Here is a 22,732-nt window from a genome sequence, read left to right on the forward strand (position 1 = left end):
CCCGATTGTCTGCCCAGCCCTTTTCCAGCCCCTACTCACGTGTGTTTTCACGTGTACTTTGCAGATAAGTAATATTTGCTGTTTTGTGTGTATGTGGTGATCCCGTTTTTTTCTTTTCTTTATTCAATATTATGTTTTTGAGAGCTGTCCATGTTTTTGTGTGTGAACCTAGCTCACTGGTTCTGCCTGCCACGTAGCCCGCTGCCGTTCACAGACTACGTGGACTGCGGTCAGCATGCAGTCATTGTGGTGCTTCAGCAAGCGCTCTCGTCACCTTTAATTCTGTGTGGGGGTTTTTCAGGTATATATGTCTGGAGAATTGTTGGGTCACTGAATAGATGCATATTTAATCTCACAGAGTTTCATCTCCCCGAGATTACGCTCTGTTAGACTACGGGACACAACAGGGGCTTTCCTCCATTAGTTAGGAAAAGGAAAAGGTATGAGTGTAGTTCCTTGATCCAGGCTTTGGTCCCATGAGAAAGTTCCTGCAAACCAGTGTTTCATCATATCATCAAAAGCCCCCATTCTTCACTATCATCCTTTATTTTCTTTCAGTAATGTTAGGTAATTACAGGGAACAAGATGACTATTTTAAGGATTTCTCTGTAATGTACATACAAGTGTGACAATGTTGTGAAAATACTATAAAAACTGAGATGTCTGTTTTTCACTTTGTAGGGCGCCAATGCCTCGGCATTAGAGAAAGAGATTGGTCCAGAGCAGTTTCCAGTCAACGAGCACTATTTTGGATTAGTCAATGTGAGTATCCATTGATACTTAGCCCTCAAAATTATGCTGACAAGTAGTTTGAAGAATGATGAATGCAGGCCATCATTTATTAAAGGAAAATTGTTCATTTGTATCAGTAGACTTAATGCCAAGAAACTCGACTCGGAATTTCAAGATTATCTCTAATGATGGGAAACAAAGTTGCCTGAAGTCTTAAGAGCCTTGGAACAGTTTCTAACTTGTCAGCCTCATTTCCCCTATTTTGTGTCAAAATTTTCTCATAACTAGAATTTCATAAGGCCTAGATCAAATGAGCTCTTGATTCTCTTGAGAGTTACTTACGTGTCTAAATATCAGTGGTCCAGATGTCCTGGTGTGGATAGATTTGTAAATGCCTCCACTTGTCGTAGAGTGTTTGTCAGTTTACCTCTGGCAGTGTCCCGGTAGTACAGACATAAAAGTGTAAAATGTAAGAAAAAAACCTCACCCTGTCCTTCTTCGGGTAATTTATGTAATTACACGTTATTAAAACTTGGAAGGACTTTCTTTAGAATGTTTAACTCTTTTCTGAGTTATCAGAAAACACCGCAGATCTGTGTTACATAATTGTCATGCTAGTTTCTGCTGTTGGACTGCACTGTTCGGTGGACCCTTGGTGAGAGTTTTGAAGTATATATGCTGCTGATGATACAGGTAAGAAAGTGAGTTACACTGAACAGACGGGTGTGTCACTGAGTACTAGCACGCAACTCTGATGTGCAGACAGATTTCTTGTACGATTTGAGTAGGGCAGTTACAGTGACACTTGTATGCCTCGCCTTGCTCTGGGACCCTTCTCTGTGTATGCTGGGCTGAAGCCAGTACCACGGAATCAGCAGCTCCCTCCCCCCGCCTCCCCTCCCTGGAGGAGGCCACTCATTAATCCTCTGGCTAATTTTTCTGGAATTTACCTGTACAGTCTAAATAAAGTGCTTATGCTGCTATTAAAACAAAAACCCCACCACCTTCCTATTTTGGTAGATAGGAAACTTAGCTCTCTGCCACCATCATCCCTGCCCTGCTTTCCCAGTTCTTCCAACATGGAATTAATCATTGCTTTATTTTTCCATGTCCTTAATTTTCACTTATTCTTCCCAAAGTCTTCAACAAAACTAAAAAAAGCCAAAAAGACCACCTCGGTATCAGTTTCCACTGAGTTGTGCCGTTGGGTGTCAGGTTCTCTTGCCCCGCCCGCCGCCCCCCAGTGCAGCCCGTGCCCCGCCCTCTCTCTCCATCACCTACACATCGCCGTGCACAGTGCCCCCACCTGTCTCCTCTTCTGCATCCCATTTTCCTTCTCGGTTTTCTCCTTGTTTGGGAATGCATTCTGTAGTTTGTTGAGGACTCGTGCATGGGAGATAATCTTTGAGGTCTTGCATATTTAAGACCGTTTGGTCACTACTGGGGCTCAAGACTCACCCTAGGTTATAGAGCTCGTCCAGAATTTCCAAGGCGTGACTGTTGACGGGAGAAGGCTGATGCCATTCTGATTCTTGCTCTCTTCTATACGTGGCTGTTTTCCCGTTTAAAATTTTGAGAGGCCTCTCTATGCACAAAGCTCTGAAATTTCATCACGTGCCTAGGTCTCCCCATGTTGTTCTGCTGGGCATTTAGGGACCCGTTCAGATCGGTGACTAATTTTCCTCAGTTCTAGAACTTTTCTGATGCTATTATTTGGATAATTTCCTTCCTGTCAGTGTAGTTTCCCTGTTCTTTTTGTTATAGTTAGTTGCATATTGAAACACTTAGACTTCCTCGTTATTTTTCTTATTTTTTCTCCCACTTTTGATCATCTGCCTTATTCTGCATCTTAGGCTGTATCTTCAGCTTTTTTATCCAGCTCATTGCGCCTTTTCTTTCTTAGAATGGTACTTTTATTTTTTTATCTTGTTCCATGGAGGCAGCGTTTTCTGTTATTTTTCTCAGGATACTATTTATAGTTTTTGTTGTGGCTGAGGTTTTCTTATGCTTACTGGATTATTTCTGAGACCTTTGGGTTTATTATTTCCCTGTTTTGAACTTTACAATCTTTGGTATTGGAAGCTTTCCTCAAATGTTACTCGTCTCCGACAGTGAAGGTATAAAAGGGTGACCCCTGCCCAGTGCCCCTCCTCGCACGTCCCCTCCCCACTTCAGCAGCCAGAGCCGTTTCTCTGGGGCTGTTTATTTTCTGCTGGGGGGGCTCCTCCCTCCAGTGTCTGTGTGGGGTGCTGTTTCCTGTGGGTGCCTCACTGCTATCCTCAAGGGTTCTCACTCCCAGTCTCCTGTCCATCTTCTGTGGAGACTAAGCGTGCAGTTGAAGGAATGGTCTTTTTAAAGGTATAACCAGACTTGTGTTTTCAGATGTCCCCCCCCCCCCAAAAAAGGCCCTGACCTTTGGTGGTGAGTCTGTCCTTTCCTACGTGTCTCGTAGAGGCGCTTGGGCCACTTGTCTTCCATCTGCCTTCGCTCCCTGGCAGTTCTTGGGTGTCTCTAGTCTGTGGTTGTCTTCTTTGGCCGTTTGAGTTTTTGCCTGATCTGTTCTTTTCCTGGCGTTTCATACGGAGCAGAACTGGCGTAGGGATGAGCTTGTCCTGTGCTGTGTGCTCTCAGGCTACAGCACAGCTGTGTTCTGTACTTTTAGCCATTTTCCATAAACCCTGTTTTTCAATCCTTGAATTATCATCACTAGTCTCTCTCCTTTCTTTCCCCCCTTTTTTGTTTGTAGAGTTACCACACTGTTTATAAGAGTCCCCTAAAAATCAAGGTTGGAGCTTTGAGGGGTCGGGGAGGGGTAGCTTAGTTGATTCCGAGGTGGACGTTTCAGCTCCTTCCTCCCGTCCTAGCCTGCCTGCCAAGTGGTGCTGTCGACAGCGTGGGGTGTAGCTGCTTTAAGGAGCTTGGTGGTCCAGCTTTCCTAACAACGGGATTTTGTTAAAATGAGGCGCATGCCTGCTTCCTTCTCATCAGTCTGTTCTTAGCTAAGGGTGCATTTCCACATTCACTTTAATTGCTCTTACAAAAAGGTAATGCTGAACGGAGTTCCTGTTGGATCTGCCTGATTGGATCCCTTTTTGCGACCAGCGAGTGTAGCACTTGCTTTTAGGAAATAGTACATGTATTTTGGGCAGTTAGAAATTTAGACTTTTTTTCTTTTAATGGAGAGAAGAGAAATAACTACAGTTTAATTAACCTAGCAGAAAATTCAGCAGAGTGGTTACTCTTCACTTTTTTTTTATTAACAACTATTTTCCATGATTTTCAGTTGTAGATATTTTTATCTTGGAAGAATATTTTCACAAATGACAGCTTTATGGCGGTTTACTCAGTGATGACTCTGATGTCTTGCACCGTAATTTGCGTAATCCGTAGGTGGGGGTTTCCTGTGGGGTTAGCTCTGCTGGATACCGTGGTGTAATTGGATGTAACTGGAAGTTGGAGAGGAGAAACACTGGTGTGGTGTGTGGGTGCAGAGACCAACTTGGGGCAGAGGAGCCTTCAGAAGCTTTCTCTTGCTGCAGTATACCCCAGTTTCATGTCAGCTGTTTATATAGGCAGCTGAATTCTTTGAAAACATATTGTTTTCATCTGATAAGCCAGATCGCCCTTTCCCTTGTCTCTTGTAGTGGTGAGCACTTCCCTCCGCAAAGTGGGCAGGGGAGGGTGGCGCGGACCAGCAGTGCTGCCTCCCTCCCCACCGCACAGCCTGTGTGTATCACGCAGTTCCGCGGTGACTTTCTACCACCACGGGACCCCAAACACAAGTTGAGTTGGGCTCAGTACGTCTTTCTGTGAGGCTAGACCATTCTTATAGATGGCTTTTTAACCTGAATTGCCAGTGGTCATTAGCTGGCACTCCGGACCAGGGAACGGGGGCTGTTACGAGGAGAGAGAAATAAACATGAAACTTTTTTCCATGTGTCGGGAAATGTCTCTTGCCTCCATTTTCTTTTGCATGGATTTCATTTTTCTTTAGTTTCTCTCTACCTGACGGCCACGGACTACGCGAGGCTGAAGTTACCAGAGATCCGTATCACATCTGACAGAAGAACTCTGGCCCAGGGCCTCTGTCCAGGTTGGATGAAGTGCCCAGCCCTGTTGCAGGGTCTGCAGAGGGCCTGCGACTGTCAGCCTCGCAGAATTTGCGTAGAGAAGTCAGCTCCTGTCAGGAAGCAGGGGACGGTGGGGTGAGGGTAGGGGTGAGGAGCGGGTGTCCACTAGAATTAGGTCCATTTGGCTGCAGTGGGGGTGGTGGGCAGGGCATGTGGGGTACAGAGTTATGTGAAACAAGGCCGCCCAGACAGCTGCTGTGGCCAGGTAAGAGGGCCTTCCCTTAGAAGGGGATGTTCGCAGGGCGGGCACTGTCACCAGCCAGCATGGGGGACAGTGGAGCATTTAAACGTTTTAAAATATTTTTTTAAAGGTAATACTGTTGACATAATGGTGGTTAAAACCAGAGGTCTCCTGATGAAATATGTAAGATAATTCATTGGGGAAGAAAATGCTAGCATTCCTAATGTTTGTTTTTACCTAAGGATGAAAGATAGATTGAGCTTACTGATTATTAATAAGTGGATGGCGCTGGCACCCACACCTGTCCCCGTGTGCGTGGTCCTGTTGACTCAGCTTCCACGTGTCAGCATGACGGTGTCACCCCTACGCCTGTCTGCTGTTGCAATTTATTGTAACTTAAATGTGGATTTACAGATTGTGTGATCTAATTTCAGCTAATCTGATTCTTCAAAAGGGGTGTATGGCTCAAAAAGGTTGTTTCAGAAATAGCTGTGTAGCAATGAGGTGCTCTGAACCATGCTAGGTTCTTCCTGCAGATTATTCATTTAATGCTTCACATGACTTTAGAGGCAGGTGCTATTATAAGTCCCATTAGCAGATGAGGAAACTGATGAACAGAGCAGCTTGGTAATTTCTTGGTAATTTTCAGGTTCAGGTAGCAGGACCAGACTTGAACCTAGATGATTTGGTTTCAGATCTTTGTGCTTAGTTGCTATGGTTTTTGCTGCTATAAAGGCAGATAATTACTTAAATGAATTCAAATAAATTTGGAAGATAGGATTGAATATTTAATACCATAATTTAGAAAATGAAGGTTGTCAAGGAGAGACTCTAACACTTGGACCTGTGTATGTATCTTTGTGAAAATGCCTTTTTCAACTTTGATAGCCAGTAAAACTATATATCCAAATAACTGAACTCTATCGATAGACTATCAAATCACTGTAATAAAATCTATTACTCTCAGTTTACAAAAAAGCGTATCTGCTGCTCTCTCTTTAATATTAATAATTGTTAGTGAAAACACAAAATTAATGTAATTTAAAATATTTACTTCATCTTAATCACATTTGTTACATTTTTAGTGTACATAATGGACGTATATTATTTCTAAACAAATGCGTATATTGGGTGTGTGCTCAGAGTGATCTCACTGATAGGGATATGGTAAGTCTTTGTGGAGAGTGTTTTTGTTTGTTCGTTTGTTTTAAGACTTAGAGACAAAAGCATTAGAGAAAGCAAGGATAGGTCACTGTGTTCAGTAAACAATTGAAAAGTCAATTATCAGGCCTTGAGGGTGGCAGCTTTTAATATTTGTTTCCCCTGATTTTAAACCTAGTCATGCCTTTGATCTTCAGAACCAGCTGAAAAAACACCGGGTAGGTTTCAACCTGAAAGCGATGTCTTTTTGAGAAATTGAGCATTCAGAAACAAGAGCGTGGAGGAAACCGTCCCAGAGAATCTTTTGCATGAAAGCTGTGTACTTGAAGGGTGTATTTTTAGGTTTTAGGAACTGGAATGAAAGTTACTATTAAAAATCAGGGAAATTGAAGGAAAAGCTTCGAAGTTATGAATAAGATTGAAAGTTAGCTTGTTCTGGAGAAATAATAGTAGTTTCAACCTTTAATTTTTCTTTCATGGGATTGATGACGGTGAGTGAAAGAAGACCATAGTGGGAGACTTCGGAGAACTGGTTGTGATGTTACCTGTTGCTTTTAGTGGGAACGTGAGCCAGAGGCTGACTTAGAGCACTCTGTACCGAGTATGCGAGCTCCTTAGCTTATGCTGGTGGCTTCATTTTTAATTAGTAGGTCAAGCTTCATTGTCATAAGTTTTCTTTTTAATTTTTTTTTTTTTTGGTAGGGGGAGGTAATTAAGTTTATTTATTTTTTAAATTTTTTATTGGAGGTACTGGGGATTGAACCCAGGACCCTGTGCATGCTAAGCATGTGCTCTGCCTCTGAGCTCTACCCTTCCCCCATAAATTTTCTAACATACCACGAGATGCTGTCTTTTGTTTTTATCTTCCAGCTCTGGAAGTTGTTAGAGTTCCCTGTTGTTTACTCTTCAGTACAAATGTGCAGATTATGGGGATTTGTCTTGTCTTCAGTTGACACAGGCTTAGTTTGTTGGTCATTAGAGTCACCAGTCTGTGGTACAATTACTAGTATTCTTCAGACTGACTAACACTTAGTAGTTGGTAAGTTAACCTTGGTAACATTGTCGATTCTACCACAGGTGTCCTCTGCCCGGGATAGGCTTTACTGAAGTGTAGCCATGGCTGTGTTTGTGATCAGTAATACCAGTGCATCCTTGCCGTGCACTGATGTTAGCATTTCTCTGGAAAGCCTTTCTCAAGCATCTGTCCTTAAGAAATCAGTTCTTGGCTCTGACAGGCAATGTGAATGTAGAAGTTGTAAATCTTCACTGAGTCACGTCCTATTCCTTTTTTGAGATATTTAACTCCTTCCTCTGTCTCTGTTCCCTGGGTATTTTGTAAACTGGTAGTTCGATCTAGGCTCTAGATTAAAGTTTCGTGGTTTTGTTGTTTTTTAAGACAAGAATACTCTGTGGGAATTGCTGCCTGTTTCTTGGTACATCACATCAGGAGACGTAAAAGTGTGCTCATTTGTAATGATGCTGGAGTGCATTGGGGGTTCAGATCTGAGCCCTCCACTTTGAAGTTCCCCACCAGCATTTAACCTGATGGTTTTAGTATCCACTGATAATTATTGCCTTATCCATATTTACAACAATTTCTGAATTTTATTAGCCAAAATTATTTTCTAAACAAGAACTTTAGTGCCCCCTGAAATACGGTTTTTATAAGAAAGGCAGGGTAAAACTTTGATGCTTTCCTATTTTATGTATTAGTTTACAACTTCCATTGCAGACGAGTAAACTACATAGATTTTTATGTAGTTGGTGTGCCTTTTATTCATTGCATTAATTCTTTTTGATGAAAATTGGCTCTTGAATCCACACAAAAGTGTACTCCAGGCTCATCTTGTACGTTACACATTTCCTGTCCCATATCTTGTGTAGCCACATCCTGGTTCTTTTTGTGGGAAAAGGGTTTTTAGAGGCCACAGTGTAGGTGCGGGGAAACTGACTACCGGGGAGGCCTTTTCAGTGGACAGAACTTGAGAACGCTCACGCCGCGCACACACTTGCATACACACTCACACACTCATACACTTTAACATTTACAAAAAGGCACTAGATATTGCTAATTCCAATATAACTTAAAGGGCTTTTACTTCTCTAATTTTTACTGTTGTGTCTTTTTTCTTTACATTAAAAATTTTGATCCCTAAGGCTGTTAACCTAATTCTTCCCTTGCTTTGTCCTGCAGGGGATCTATAGTGGTTTCAAAATAGCAGTACCAATAGGTTAATCCTAACGGCATGACTCCTGAGTGCTAGCTTAAGGTTTCTTTGTTCTTTTTATTCTTAGACTGTATTTCGGTAGCAGGTGTAGTGAAAGGTGTGTGTTTTAAAGTCATTTGAAGTAACCCTTTTCTTTATGTAGTTCTACCACCAACTTGATATACATTTAAGTTTGATTTATATCTATTTGTTTTTAATTTTAGGAGGTTTTTTTCCCCTCTCTTTTTTGATTTAGTTTAGTTTTTAAAAATTTAGGTACAAAGTAAACTTTTTGTAACAGTATACATGCAGAGCAATCTCACTCTTTTCCCTCTTTCTCTATAGATAACCATTTTTACTAGCTTTTAATTTACCCTCCCTGGTATTTATTTATTTTATTTTTCTGGAAGTTTAGTCAGTATCCTTCCTAGTTTTAAATGTAAGCGAGAGTGTGTGGGTCTGTGCACATAATGTAAGAATGCCCGTTCTCACACGCTCCTCTCTGCTGAGCCTTTTGCAGGTAATGTGTATGTGACTCACCCATGGTGGTGCTCTGAGGGCGCCCCTTGTTCCTCTCTCACAGTTTCCAGGTAGTCCCCAAATCCTCACTGATGGACTGTTAGGCGTCTTATTAGCCAGCTTTGGGAGTCGGTGTCTGTTAATGGGAAGGAAAAGGAAGGCAAAAAATATTTATCAAATTATGTGTTATTTTCTCTGTAAAGTAGGATAGTTTCCCCCCTTATTGAAGAGAAGGAAACGGAAGTTCAGTGAGTTGTGGTTCCTACTCCAGGTCCCATGGCCAGTGGGAGGTGGAGGCAGTTCAGGACTCAGCCCTGGAGCTGAGTCCATGTCGCTCTAACGTATGAGAATGAAGTCACTTAATATTTCAGTGGTTGTCAGGCTGTCACGTTGGTGACTTTTCACCTAATATTTCAGAGGATCTTTTTTGTTGTGGTTTTTTTTGGATGGCATTGAAGAACCTGATAGTAAACCTCACTTGTATGTTTTTAAAAGAATTTTTGAGAGTTGTATTTTTAAATATACAATATATAAAATGCTTTGTATATAACAAATACTGTCATAACAGTGGGAATTGAAAAAGAAAAGAGAAAAAATTCTCCAGAATCCTAAACCTTAACTCATCTCACTATTTAAACTGTGTTGTTCTTTAAGTCAGTTTTCGTAAAGGCCAAATTTATTGCATACTATTCGCCTTCAATTTTAACCTGAAACTGATGCCAAGAGCATCCATTTAGTGTTAAAACAGCTAATTTGTAGTTGGGATAATTGTTTCTGCTCTCTGATAGCTTTCGGTTTCTGAGGATCATAAATGCCCTGTCTTCCTCTTCTTTCCACTGTATACGTGGAAATTCTTTCTCTTGAAAGCGTGTTACCCCAGATTTAACAGAACATGTGTTTTCTCTTCCAGTTTGGGAATACCTGCTACTGCAACTCGGTTCTTCAGGCACTGTACTTCTGTCGTCCGTTTCGGGAGAAAGTCCTAGCCTACAAGAGCCAGCCCAGGAAGAAGGAGAGCCTCCTCACGTGCTTGGCGGACCTCTTCCACAGCATAGCCACTCAGAAGAAGAAGGTGGGGGTCATACCTCCTAAGAAGTTCATAACAAGATTACGGAAAGAAAATGGTAATTCTTCTGCTTCCTAATGTATTGCTTGCGTGGCAGGAAGGCCGGGTGCAGCGTTCTGCAGCGCAGCCAGCGTCGCCCGGCATCCTTACGCCTGGTGGTGCGTCAGCCGCTGACAAACCAAAGGTGGTCCTCCTGTCTTTAAGGGAGTTCCAGTTGAGTGAGGAGACGGCCTTGCACTGATGGCTGTGAGGAGTGGTTACTGTTTGAAGTTTGTTACACAGAGATCAAATTCTGTGCACCAGGAAATGAGAAATCGTAATTTCTCTTTTGCCTGCTTGGCTTTTCTGTCAAGAAAAGTGTGTGTGTGTGTGTGTGTGTGTGTGTTTTCCAGTTATTGTTCGTTTGTTGTTTTTCTAATGCTTTCATGTATATTAACTTGTTTGATCCTTAAAATAACCCAATGTAGAGAGCATGTTACTTCCCCCATGTTAGCTGTGAAAAAAGAGAGGCAAAAAGACTTGCCAGGAGTCACACCCCAGGGACGGAAAGTGCCAACCCAGTTCATTAAACTGCCTGGCTCGGGGCGGGCAGTTTCACTCTGCCCCCGCCTCCCTTTTAAAAACAGTTACTGATTACATCCCACTTCCCTTTTCTCTATTAAAATATTTTTCATTTAATTTGCACAGCAAGCCATAAAGTAGACATCACTTCCTCACTTTCCATGGTATCACTGGGACTCAGCACCGTCCAGGTGTCCTGTCAGGCCCCGCACTGCTCCCTGCCGTCTGGCCCAGCGTTCTGCCTGGCGTGCTGGGCTGCCATGGGAAGTTCAGGCTGGATTTAAGAAACATGAGTGGTTATTAAATACACCAGCAGGGAGCCCTGCCCTTAACTCAGCTGGCACTGCTTATCATCATGTGAGCTGAGATAAACATGGGTCGTATGTAGTTTCCTAAAACATTAGAAGATGCTGAAATGATATGGCTGTAGGTTATCATTCTTGAATCTGATACCCACAATAAGATTTTATTTATTTTCTCCATATACACATATAGAGCAGTTGGTTAATTGCTCACAAAAACACATCTTTTAAGTTTTCCTGACTAAAGCTAAACATACTTTCTTAAATTATAGATCTGTACAGTATCTTCTGTTTTTAAGAAAGCCAAATACAGCTCTGTTAGAATGTGGATGGAGTGATTCAAGTCTTCCTGGAGAGTCTTTTTGTCTGTGTTGGTGTGAAACTTAAAATATTTCGTCCTGGTAGAAAATTCATATACAGTTAGTTGACCCTTGAACAGTGTGGGTTTGAATTGCACGGGTCCGCATACGTGAGGACTTTTTCAGTAGTAGGTACTGCAGCATTGCGTTGTCTGCTCTTGCTCGAATCTGCAGATAAGGGACCAGACACGGGGGGCCCATGTATACAGGGGGCCAACTGTAAGTTACACACGGATTTTTGACTCTGCGGAGGGTCTTCTAACCCCTGCATTGTTCAGGGGTCAACTGTACGTGGTGATTGAACATGCCATCCTTTCTTGGTGATTTTGTTAGTATTTTAGAAACTATCAGCATCAGAAACACGAAGCTTACCCAGAATGCACATTGTCTTCTTTCTCATGTGACGGTGCATTTTTCTTGACCTTATTGTTTAATAATACATTGCATGTGTTCTGTTTTAGTTTGGACTGCTGTACCAAAAATACCATAGACTGCTTGGCTTAAACAATAAACATTTATTTCTCACAGTCTGGAGGCTGGGAAGTCCAGGGTTAAGGTGCCGGCAGATTGACTGCCTGGTGAGGGCTCTCCTCCTGTTTGCAGACGGCCGCCTTCTTGCTCTGGGAGAAAGAGAAGCACGCTCTGTCTGTCTCTTCTCAAGGGCGCTATGCTCAGCCCTCAGGACCTAAATGACCTCCCAAAGGCCCCACCTCCAAATAGCATCAGACCATGATTTCAACGTAATAATTTGGGGAAGGGCAGGTGCATGCTGTCCATAACATTGTCTTTAAGTGAGCAATGATTTTTTAATTTAGATAGACTCTCTTGCTGAACACAGAGTTGATGTTACTGTGTTCTGAAAGTTCTATATAGTTAAATTCCTGTGGTTTCACATGTTTGCCTATCAAAACTGGGGTATCTTTACAGTGTTTATTATCTTTTAATAATTCAGTATTTTTTGAATTTTTTGTGTGTTTAGGCAAGATAAATTTATGCACAATAGACGTCTTGATTACTTTATTAAAGGAAACTGATTCCAGAATGAATATTCCAAACCCATCTTCTCATAAGCTTTGTTTCATTTTCCTATGCTTTAGAAGCAATATTTAATAGAAAAGCACCCTTATTATTTGATGTTGCTGGCTTTTGTATGTTTTGATTTTTTTCCCCAATAATTAGTGTAGAGAAGAGTATACAAATCAAAGAGGATTTAATAGGTTATCCATTGCAAAACTCTTCTGAGATTTTACTTGCTGGTTTGTTTTAAATCTCTGGAAAGTATGTCACCTGTTTCAGTATTTCCAGTAACTTTAACTGTTGGATTGTAGTTCTTACATCAGTTTACTTCCATGTTATGTTAAAAACGTCACATTCTATATTCTCAGTAGGTATTAGCTCTGTATTGTTTTAACCACTATTGCTTTATATTAATAGTAGTTTTGATACCCCTTGGAAAGACTCTTTTAATTTCGGTAATGGATTTTTGGTTTTGAAATGTTAATTTATGTTAACTGATCGTAGCATGAGACGCTGTGGTACCGAGCTCCTATGTACAGTGTGGTAACACTTGTTCCCAAATATGTTGTCTTTGGTGATGCGAACCTGTGGTTGGTTGCACTAATGATATTATGTGTGGAGCTCCTCATGTGCCAGGCACCATGCAGGACCAGGAGACAATTGAGGGGGCTGACAAGACAGACAGACAGTTATGAGAAACAGTCCATCTTTGCTGCAAAAAAAGTAAAGCAGGGAAGAGTGGTAGAAAATGAGGGAGCTGCTAATGACATGAGATCAGAGATTGGAAGTGAGAGACAAATCATTTGAAGATCCGAGGCAAAACTGTTCCAAGTGGATAGAACAGAAATGGCAGTTGCCCTGAGTGCTTGAAAGGCAGTGAGAAAATTACTGTTGCTGTAGCGGGGTAAGATGAAGGTAAAGTCAGCACGAAAGCAGGGGCTGGCAGCTGGGGGTTGTTGTGAAAGCTGCAGGAGGCCACTGGAGGGCTCTGATCTGCAGGAGGAGATCCTGCCGGCTGCGGGGCCCCGCGGTGGGAAGGGGTGCCTGTGGCAGCGCCTGTAGCAGCAGGGAGACCAGCCAGGAGGCCCCTGCAGTGGTGCGGGCAGGGGACGACGGCATCCATCTAGGATGGCTGACTTCCCGGAGGCTCTCCCTTGTTCGGGAGGATGGACACGCAGGTGGGGGACCTAACTCTGTTGGTGAGGGTTGTCTCAGCTGGAGGGCGGGGTCATCCAGGGTGGGCTTGAGGTCGGACCAGCCGGCTCTTAGCCGTGTGCTTGGTTCACATCGTTGTTCGTGGCCAAATTTAATTCTTCTCATATCATCATAAGTGTTTCAACCCCTGTTGTCTGTTCATTCATTCACTTATTCATTCAGGAAATACCATGCACATCTGATACCCTGAGCCCCAGGGACGCAGCAGTGGGAAGGGTCCTGGCTCTTGGGGAACCTGCATGTACACAGCAGCATTTCAGGTGCTCTGCAGAGATACAGACAAATTTGTAAATACATGTTCAAGTGTTGGTCTTCCTCAAGGGAGGAAATGTTCGTTGTTCACAAATAACAGCTGTTAAATAGATTTTAGTATATAATTTCTCGTATTCCTTAATCCGTTTTCTCCAAAAGAGCATGAAAGATATTTTTTGCAATGTAAAGCTATCGCTGTTTCTGAATTATCAAGAAAACTTAACTTACTCTCAGGCAATGATTTAGTTTTCCTCTTTTTTTGCATGAATGTTGCAGCTGTGGCAGGACTATAGTAGTTGACACATTTCATGTACGTTTATTAATAATGAACTTGTGCCTCCCCTCCTAGACTGGCAGCTCCTTGGCAGAGGGAGCCCATTCGTTTCTGCTCACCTTTGTGTTCCTAGTACTTAATCCAGTCCCTGGCACATAGTAGGTGCTTACTTAAATATTTATTGAGTGAGTGAATGAGTGAGTGAATTTGTTTAATTTGCCACAGCAGGTTTGAAGTCCAAGTTTCCCACTATGCTGCTTAGCAAGAAAGCACCCATAGGAAAACTAAGAGTTTAGGAATCAGATACAACACAGTTCACAGGACTGTCGTGGGGCTGTTTAGTGGATGTTGTTCTCATGTTTATGGGTCTGGGCTGATGTTTTTAAAACTGTAGTGGCTGCTCTCAGCTTAGGCTCTGCAACGTCGGGCATGTTCAGTATACCATGTTTGTAGGAAATGGGCCAGATGTTATTTTAACCAAATACTTAGAGTATCTTCTGATTTACTTTGCATCTTATTTCCAGAACATTCAAGTCACTTGAGGTATTTCTGTGAATATGAAGTCATTGTTCTGTGTTGAAAGAACATCTTAAAAAAAGATATTTCAGGTTTTAAAAAATGAGAACACCTGCACACTTCTGCTTTGCTAAAAAGAAGTATTTATTTTGAAAAGCAGGCATATATGCTAAAATAGTTCTTTACCAGGGAAAACTGAGACTGAATTGTGGCATGAAGCCAGCACGTAGCGGTCCGCTGCGGTGAGCTACTCATCCGTCACCTTAGCCAGGCCCCCACAGTGTTTCTGAGATCTTTTTCCTGGCCCTCTCCCATCATCTCTCTTCTGGATTCTCCATGATTTTTCCAAGACTTTTCCAGTTTGTTCCCACTTTGCTCAAGATCCCTAATCAGCTCTGGCACAGCCTCCTTCCGGCCCTCATCTTAGTGGGCCTCCTGAGGTGGGGGGAATCTGGATTGTGACCTGCGGGTAGGTACGCGGGGGATGAGAGCTCTTGGTTTTTAAGGGGTTTGCGTGCACTGACAGAAGCCGCCTAGACAGCGACCAGGTCAGTGCAGGAGCTGGGTGGACGGAGACACCATGGGTCAGGCCGCTGGCGGGGGCGGGGTCAGCTGATGACCGCAGAACCACGAGGGTCAAGGGCAGTCTGGCCGGATATTCCGAGCTTTCTTGATTGAGGGTGAATTCTTATGTGTAAGTGAAAGTGAAGTGGTTTAGAAGGGGCAGCGGGGAGCTAGAAAATGCCAGAGGTTGAAGAGGTCGGCGGGGGGTGAGAACAGCAAGCGGCTGGTAGAAGGTGCGCAGGAAGGGCTGGGCAAGAGCCTCCCAGAGCTGAGGGCGGTCATGGGGGGGGTGGTCGTGGAGAGCAGGAGCCGGGGCTCGGGCAGGGATCCGGGGGTGGGGATTACTGCACTGGGGGGCAAGTCAGCTCAATGTTGGCCTCGATGGGTCCAAGGGCTGCACCCCGAGGGTTCCGAGCACAGCTGGGCTTGGTCGCAGAGGTGGGGGGACGCCCAGAAGGTTCCGCAGGGGTGCCAGCTCTCTGGCGTGTCGGTGGTGGTGCGGTGGCTCCCCCTGTGAGCAGGGAGGGCGGGCAGTGGTGTCAGACGCTCTGGACCCCCTGCCCTGGGGGGCAGCAGCCAGTGGACACACCGTGTACTGGATTAAAGGTCCGTTGGCCTTAAGCTGTGCTTAACAGCAGGCCGGTGCTGCAGTGGCGCTTAGGACTCGGCTTCATTGTTCTCCCAAGTATCGACTCCTCGGGGCTGACTCACGGCATGGAAATGAAGTGTGGCTCCAGTGGCATCCCTGGTGTTGTTGTGTTTGACCTGAGATCCACCAGAGGGATTAAGTAAATTGCTTCCGACTTGCATATATTCAGGGGAGAGCCGTAATGGGGACCCCAACAGTCTTGCTCTCAAACCTGCACCTTAAATGTGATACTTTTTAAAGCCCTTTTTCTTTGAATGTTCATAAAAATGAATGTTTTCACTTGTTAGCATTTTATCTTTATAATAACCTTGCAAAGGAACGTGGTATTCCATTTTATAGACAGGAACATCAGGCCTTGTTGGTTACCATGGGGATGAGTGTTTTTTTAACCTTTTGAATTTTGTTCTTAGAAATTGTTGATTTCAAGTCCTTTGCCCACTTTGTATTTTCTTTTGTATAAACTCCCTATGTTGAAGATGATAATAATTTTCAGGTTTCACTGTTTCTGACTTCTGAAATGATTTCTAATGCATAAAACTTAATTTTATGCAGTCATATCTGTTGCTCTTCTAAAATGTAATTTTTTATTATTTTTATCTTGGAAGGCTTTCCCTAAATTTTCTTCTCAATTTCTAGTCTGTCATTTAAAAACTGTAAGCGATAATCTTTCTGGAACTTCTAAAATGTGCACTGAGACCACTACCTGGTCAAGAAGCCACAGGCGTCCGAGTGTGGCCAGGTCGTACGACTGCTTTGTGTGTGCTCGGGCTGGACGGTCTACTTTGAATCCTGGCCCTGACGCTTCCTTACAGCGTGACTCCACCTGCTCTGATCCCATTTCCTCTTTTGTAAAATAATGTTAATCGTGGTGTCACAGGGTTGTTAAGAAGATGGGGTGAGACCACCCTGCCTCTGAAGTCCTTCCTCTTCAGCCTCGGGGTGTGTGAAGTAAGCACAGGGCCAGAGCTTAATGTTAGGATGGTGGTGTTGCCAGCACGCCTGCTCTTCGTGTACCCGCAGGGGGCGTTGTGTGGAGTCCCAGATCTCCCCTCTGGAGGCGGCCTTAGCGACTACCTGGATTAGCAGATAATTAGTGAGGCCTTTAGTCCCTCTCCCTGACTGCCCAGCAGGGCCACCTGGAGGAGCTCCAGACTTCATCTCCGACTTACTGAGTCAGGTTGTGTACTGGGATATATGGCTCAGTAATTCGTAATTTTAACAGTGTTCTCGGTGGTTCTTATGCATCTGGCTTGGCCCTGCCAAGAGGTTGTCCAGCTTCTGCTGTAAACTTGCCACGTTGTACCACGTGTGGGGTAAGATTCCAGCTGCGAGTGGAAAGCAGTTGCTTCTTGTCTCCTCGGTGCATCATGTGTGGGTGGGTTTTGCCCTATTCTCATTGATCAATTACTGTTGTTTTTTTTTTTTAAAGGATTTTCATTCACCATAACCTTATTTTTCCCAGATTCAGTCCTAATTTATGAAAGATAACCTATTTCTTGTACGCACCTAACGATGCCAAACATTTGTACTTAATTCTCATAGAATGCTAGACATTCTTTTTTAAATTCAGTTTTTTAATGAAGTTATTAACTCTGAAATAACTCTCTAATAAATTCTTATTTTTAGAGCTTTTTGACAACTACATGCAGCAAGATGCCCACGAATTCCTAAATTACCTGCTAAATACAATTGCTGATATTTTACAAGAAGAGAGGAAGCAGGAAAAACAAAATGGTCGTTTGCCCAACGGGAACATCGACAGTGAGAACAACAGCACAGCGGACCCCACGTGGGTCCACGAGATTTTTCAGGGAACATTAACTAACGAAACCAGGTGTCTTACTTGTGAAACTGTAAGTATGTCATAACACTGTGTATAGAACAGACCTAATCCATTAGAGGTTCTTGGAGGACGGGTGTGAGAGATGAACTTGACAGCTGTAATTCCTGAGTGTAAATGGGCATTAAAGACGTCCTTGTCAGGTGAAGGCCCTGTCTGCTTGTTCACAGTGGACACGGGGATAACAAAAAATACTTACTGCAGCTGGAACTACTGCATTTTCTTTCAGTACAGGAGACCATGGGGCTGTGCTCTAGGAATTGCAGTCTTAGTTAAGCTGATGAGAAACTTGCAGGTCAGGGAGGTGTATTCATTCGTTTTTCCTTTCCCTGCGGTTGCGATCATCCTTACTGTTTGTGGCTGGAATGAATGTGGAGGTGTGCGCTGTGCACACTCGCGGAGGGGACAGTCCCCGATGAGCAGGGGGCGAGACGCTGGAAGGCTGTCCACAGGTGGGGTCGGGTACTGCAGCCCTCCTGCCGGCCGGCGCCTTCCCTTGCTCCCACGTGAGGAGTGAGCGCTCAGACTCTGACTTAACCAGGCGTCCACTGTACTGTGTTCCCAGCTGAGCCAGTCATGTCCCTTGTAGCGTTTCCCTCCTTCAATTCAGGGTCCAATTTTAGGGTTTAGCAGTTTGCATTGCATGTAGTGACCACGTTTTCTTTAGCCTCCTTCAGTTTGGGACATTTCCAGAGTCATCTCATCTACGATATTCACACTGGAAGAATGTTCCCCTCCCCTCCTTGTAAAATCTAACGTTCCTCATACCGAGTTTGTCTGATGTTTCCTTCTCACTTGATGCAAGTTACAGATTCCTGGTGGCATAATTCGTAGTTAACGCGTTGTCCTCAGGAGTCCACCCCTGGGCACACAGTTCCGCCTGACCCTCATTGGTGAGGTTGATTTGAACCTCCCACGCACAGTGTTGTTCGGTTCTCCACTTGACCATGACTGTTTTTTATGCCCTTGTAACTGGTAGGCTGACTGTGGGAGACACAGATTCCTTGTTCCTCATCAAAATCTCCCCCAAGATTTAGCATTCACGGATGATTTTTGCCCAGTCGGTCTTTACTTTACTTTTTAACAGCAGAGGAGAGTGGTGGTGTGGTCCATTGGAAGAGGGAGTCCAAAGCAAGAAAAGGAGGGAGATGTTTTACTGATGTTTGAAAGAACAACATAGTCTACTTGGTTGACTGAGGCAGATAAACTTGCGCTGGCAGAGACTAACAGGGAACCGTCTCTTTGTTTTTTTTTAATAGACCTAAAAAATACTGAGTGGAAAGTACAGAGACTTCCCAAATACTGCCCCCACCCCCGTCCACTGTCCCCTAAGAGTAACGTCTTGCGTTAGTGATGTACAATATTGATAACATAATTAACCAAAGTCCGTAGTTTGCATTAGGGCTCGCTCTTGGTGTTGTCTGTCCTTTGCTTTCTGTTTGTTTGACAAACGTATGACGTATCCATCATGACAGTATCAGACAGTAGTTTCACTGCCCTGAAAATCCCCTGTGCTCCACCTGCTCTTTCCTCCCTCCCCCGCAGCCCCGGCCACCACTGATTATTTTACTGCCTCCATCGTTTCGCCTTTTCCACACACCACATGGTTGGAATCATAGAGAATGCTGCCTGTTCAGATTGGCTTCTGTCACTTAGCAGTATGTATTTAAGGTTCCTGCGTGTCTTTTCACAGTTTGGTAACTCATCTCTTTTTATCGCTGAATTATATTTTATCGTCTGGATGTACCATAGTTTATCCATTCACCTACTGAAGGACATCCAGGTTGCTTCCAAGTTTTGGTAATAGTGAATAAAGTTGCTATAAACATGCATGTGCAGGTTTTTGTGTGGACATAAGTTTTCAACTCCTTTGGTTAGTACTGAGGAGTGCAGTTGCTGGACTGTGTGGTACACAGTACGTTCAGTTTTGGAAGGGACTACCAGACAGTCTTTCAGGGTGACTGGACCATTGTGCGTTCCCACCAGTGATGAATGAGAGTTCCTGTTGCTCTGTATCCTTGTCAGCATGTGCTGTTGTCAGGGTTTTGAATTTGGCGATTCTAATATACTTGTAGTGGTATCTCTTGTTTTAATTTGCATTTCCCTGTGACATACGACAGGGGACATCTTTCATAGGCTTATCTGCCATCGGTGTATCTTCTTTGGTGAGGTGTCTGTGCTGTCTTTGGCCCATTTTTAAAACTGGGTTGTTTGTTTTCCTGTTGTTGAGTTTTAAGAGTTCTTTGTATATTTTGGATATCAGTCCTTTGTCAGACGTGTCTTATGCAGAGATTTTCTCCCGGTTAGTGGCTTGTTTTATCTTAAATGGTTAAGAGATACAGTCTTTGGCAGATCAGAAGTTTCTGATGTTTTAATTTAAAAATTTTAATTTTAATAAAGTCCAGTTTTTCCTTTATGGAAATGCTTTTGATGTTCTTTAAATGCTGTTATTGGTTGTTGTACTGAAAAAGTCATCAGTAAGCCCAAGGTCCCCTAGATTTTCTCCTGTTACTCTTCTGAGACTTTGCACAGAGTCCACTGGCCATCCTTGTTAGTGCCCAGATACCACTAGTGGACTCCTGGTGACCCTTATCCCATCTTCATGGGGTCCCGCTGTGGCCTGTGATGTATCCTGACGGATGCCTCCCAAGAATTAAGGGTGTGAATTGCTGCTTATTTCTTGCTGCCTCTCACTCTGCGTGGGGAGGGCTGTGTTCCATTTTCATTACCACTGTGCGGACGACCGCCCAGCCCCGATCTCCAGCCTGGACTTCTTCACTGAGTTTGTGTCTCCCAGATGCTGAGTGTCCAGCAACAACCCGATATCAACCAGTGTTTGGAAACACTTTTGAACTTAAGTACTGCTGCACGTGGTGATCAGCCGGCGCCAGCACAGTGGTGACCGCAGGCATAGTGGCCCGCTTGTATCTGGGACATCTAGAACATCCTTATGTCAGGGTCTTAATGTTGCCATAAGGGTGAACATTTCTAGTGAAGACCCCCGAGGCAGTGAGTGTCTGAGAAGCACAGAGCGCATTCTGAGAAACACTAGACTCTCCTGTTTCCCTGTTTCTCTTTAGCCCGTTCTGGCTTGAGCCTCCCTCCACCAGACTGTCCCGTCTCCCTCCTCGCTTTGCGACGGAACTCGGTGAATTGTTTTTCCTGAAGCACATCGCGTTCTCTTGCCTTTCTTGATTGTCTTTATTCCCCTTTTTCGCTGAGTCTTTTGAGACCCACGTGACTTGCCTTCCAGTGTCGCTGTACCTTGTATACACGACACTCTCGTGTACTCATACGTGCGTCATCTGTAATATATAGCCACATAATCTATCACAGGTTAATGATCCTGAGCCGACAACCTTGATGCAGGCTGGAAACAGGAAAGCACTGGCTCGGTGGGCGTGGGTCACTGCCGGCGGGAGGCTCGGGGAAGCGAGAAGGACATCAGTCCTACTGTATCAGGTCCCCGCCTGTGTCGTCAGTGGGGGGACAGCCAGGGAGGGTGACGTCTGAGGTTCTCTCCTCCTCCTGTTCAAATGAATGAGTGGTAATGTTATTTTTTACAAGATGATTTTTTCCATAATTCAAACAAGACGTTAAATTGGAGGGGGGGGTGATAAAGGAAGGTCATAAGTGAAGATTGTAGTCTGGCATTTTGGGCTAGATTTTTTTCTTAAATGTGATAAAACAGTACAGATACCATGTCCTTTGCCAAACACCCCCATTCAGTCTTGTCCTGTGTTTTTAAGAATCAGTGTATATAGTACAGTTTGTTTTGTGCTTTACCGTAATATCCAGATTAGGGGAAGTAATGGAATTTCATGTCACACTTGCCTTTGCCAGTAAGAAAATTAGCCACAGGTGCACTTTGGTGTTTACTTCTACATAAAAGGAGAGTCATTTATTTGGTGTTCTTTTGGGTACCTTAAATCAAGTCGTTTTCTTTTACACTTGAGGAAACAGAATTCTTTATATACTTACTACTAATAATAGGATGCATTTAATTCTGTCATTTTGGGTCAGTGATTTATTGATGTTTCAAGAAATCAAAGGTAGTTCCCTATTTTTACAGATAAGCAGCAAAGATGAAGATTTTTTAGACCTTTCTGTTGACGTGGAACAAAACACATCCATTACTCACTGCTTAAGGTAAGTGTGGGGTTATCTATTTTGACAGTTCCTGAGTATCTTTGGTTTAGAATATTTTAAAATGAATCATAAATTTCTGGTATAGACGAAATTAATTTATTTTGAATTTTACACAGAGGTTTCAGCAACACAGAAACTCTCTGCAGTGAATACAAATATTACTGTGAAGAATGTCGCAGCAAACAGGAAGCACACAAACGGTAACTGAGTGTTTTTGAAATTTATGGTGATTCTTTGGCAGTGGATGTGTAGACGGGCTTTTCCAGCTGGAAGGGAACTGTGGCGGTTACATGAGTAACGTGCTTCACTGTATCACCAGCAGTTAGGACTCCTTAGGTAATAACTGGATAAACAAAATCCAGCTCTGTGCCCTCGGGTGATTTTCTGCATAAGCCAGCACAGTTCAAATGCTTGCTTTGAAGCTTCCCTGATTATGTGAACTTCTTCTCGGCGAGGAAGGAAGAGGGGAAAGCACTTTGCTCAGCCCCCAGCCCGTTTCCGCCCGTTCCTGCATGGGATTTTGTGCCCCCTCTTAGGATACTATTACAAAGACTGTGTTTTGGTGTCGGGAAATGGACTCTTCTTCCTCATCCTGATTATTTTACTTTTTATTTTGAAACAACGTCAAACTCTGAAAGGCTGCGTGGGCAGCGCCAGGAGCACTCTTTTACCCCAAGCCGTTTGAGCGGGAGTTCCTGCCATGTTGCCCGTGACCGTGGACGTTCGGCAGCTGTTTGCTGCCAGCAAGGAAGTTTTCCCCTTACCCTGTCCATCCAGGCCAGGAAGCAGCACTGACGTGTTCCTGGGACCGCAGGCCTTGTTTTAGTCTCCCCAGATGTCCCGGGAGCATCCTCTGTAGAGGAAAATGTCCATCCCGACCCACAGGCGGCATCTGGCATTCATGTCTCTTTAGTCTTCTTATATCAGGACAGTTCTGTAGTCTCTTCTTGACTTTCTTTGTCTTGACACTTGAAAGCGATGAGTTATTTTGCAGAATGTCTTTCTTTGGGTTCGTCTCATGTTTTCTTATGATCAGGT

The 22,732-nt window shown here is 43.8% G+C and overlaps 1 protein-coding gene across 1 annotated transcript in view; it reads left to right on the top strand.

The window, feature by feature from the left end:
* Positions 1 to 22,732, top strand: part of USP12 (ubiquitin specific peptidase 12) — a 68,654-nt gene that overhangs the window by 34,542 nt on the left and 11,380 nt on the right. The window contains exons 2-6 of the mRNA XM_032496410.1: positions 682 to 762; positions 9,841 to 10,054; positions 17,332 to 17,558; positions 21,618 to 21,694; positions 21,811 to 21,894. Coding sequence (XP_032352301.1) covers positions 682 to 762; positions 9,841 to 10,054; positions 17,332 to 17,558; positions 21,618 to 21,694; positions 21,811 to 21,894 — 683 coding nt within the window. The remainder of the gene's footprint in view (positions 1 to 681; positions 763 to 9,840; positions 10,055 to 17,331; positions 17,559 to 21,617; positions 21,695 to 21,810; positions 21,895 to 22,732) is intronic.

The sequence above is a fragment of the Camelus ferus genome, chromosome 14 (assembly GCF_009834535.1).
Source record: "Camelus ferus isolate YT-003-E chromosome 14, BCGSAC_Cfer_1.0, whole genome shotgun sequence".
In the NCBI taxonomy this organism is placed as follows: Eukaryota; Metazoa; Chordata; class Mammalia; order Artiodactyla; family Camelidae; genus Camelus; species Camelus ferus.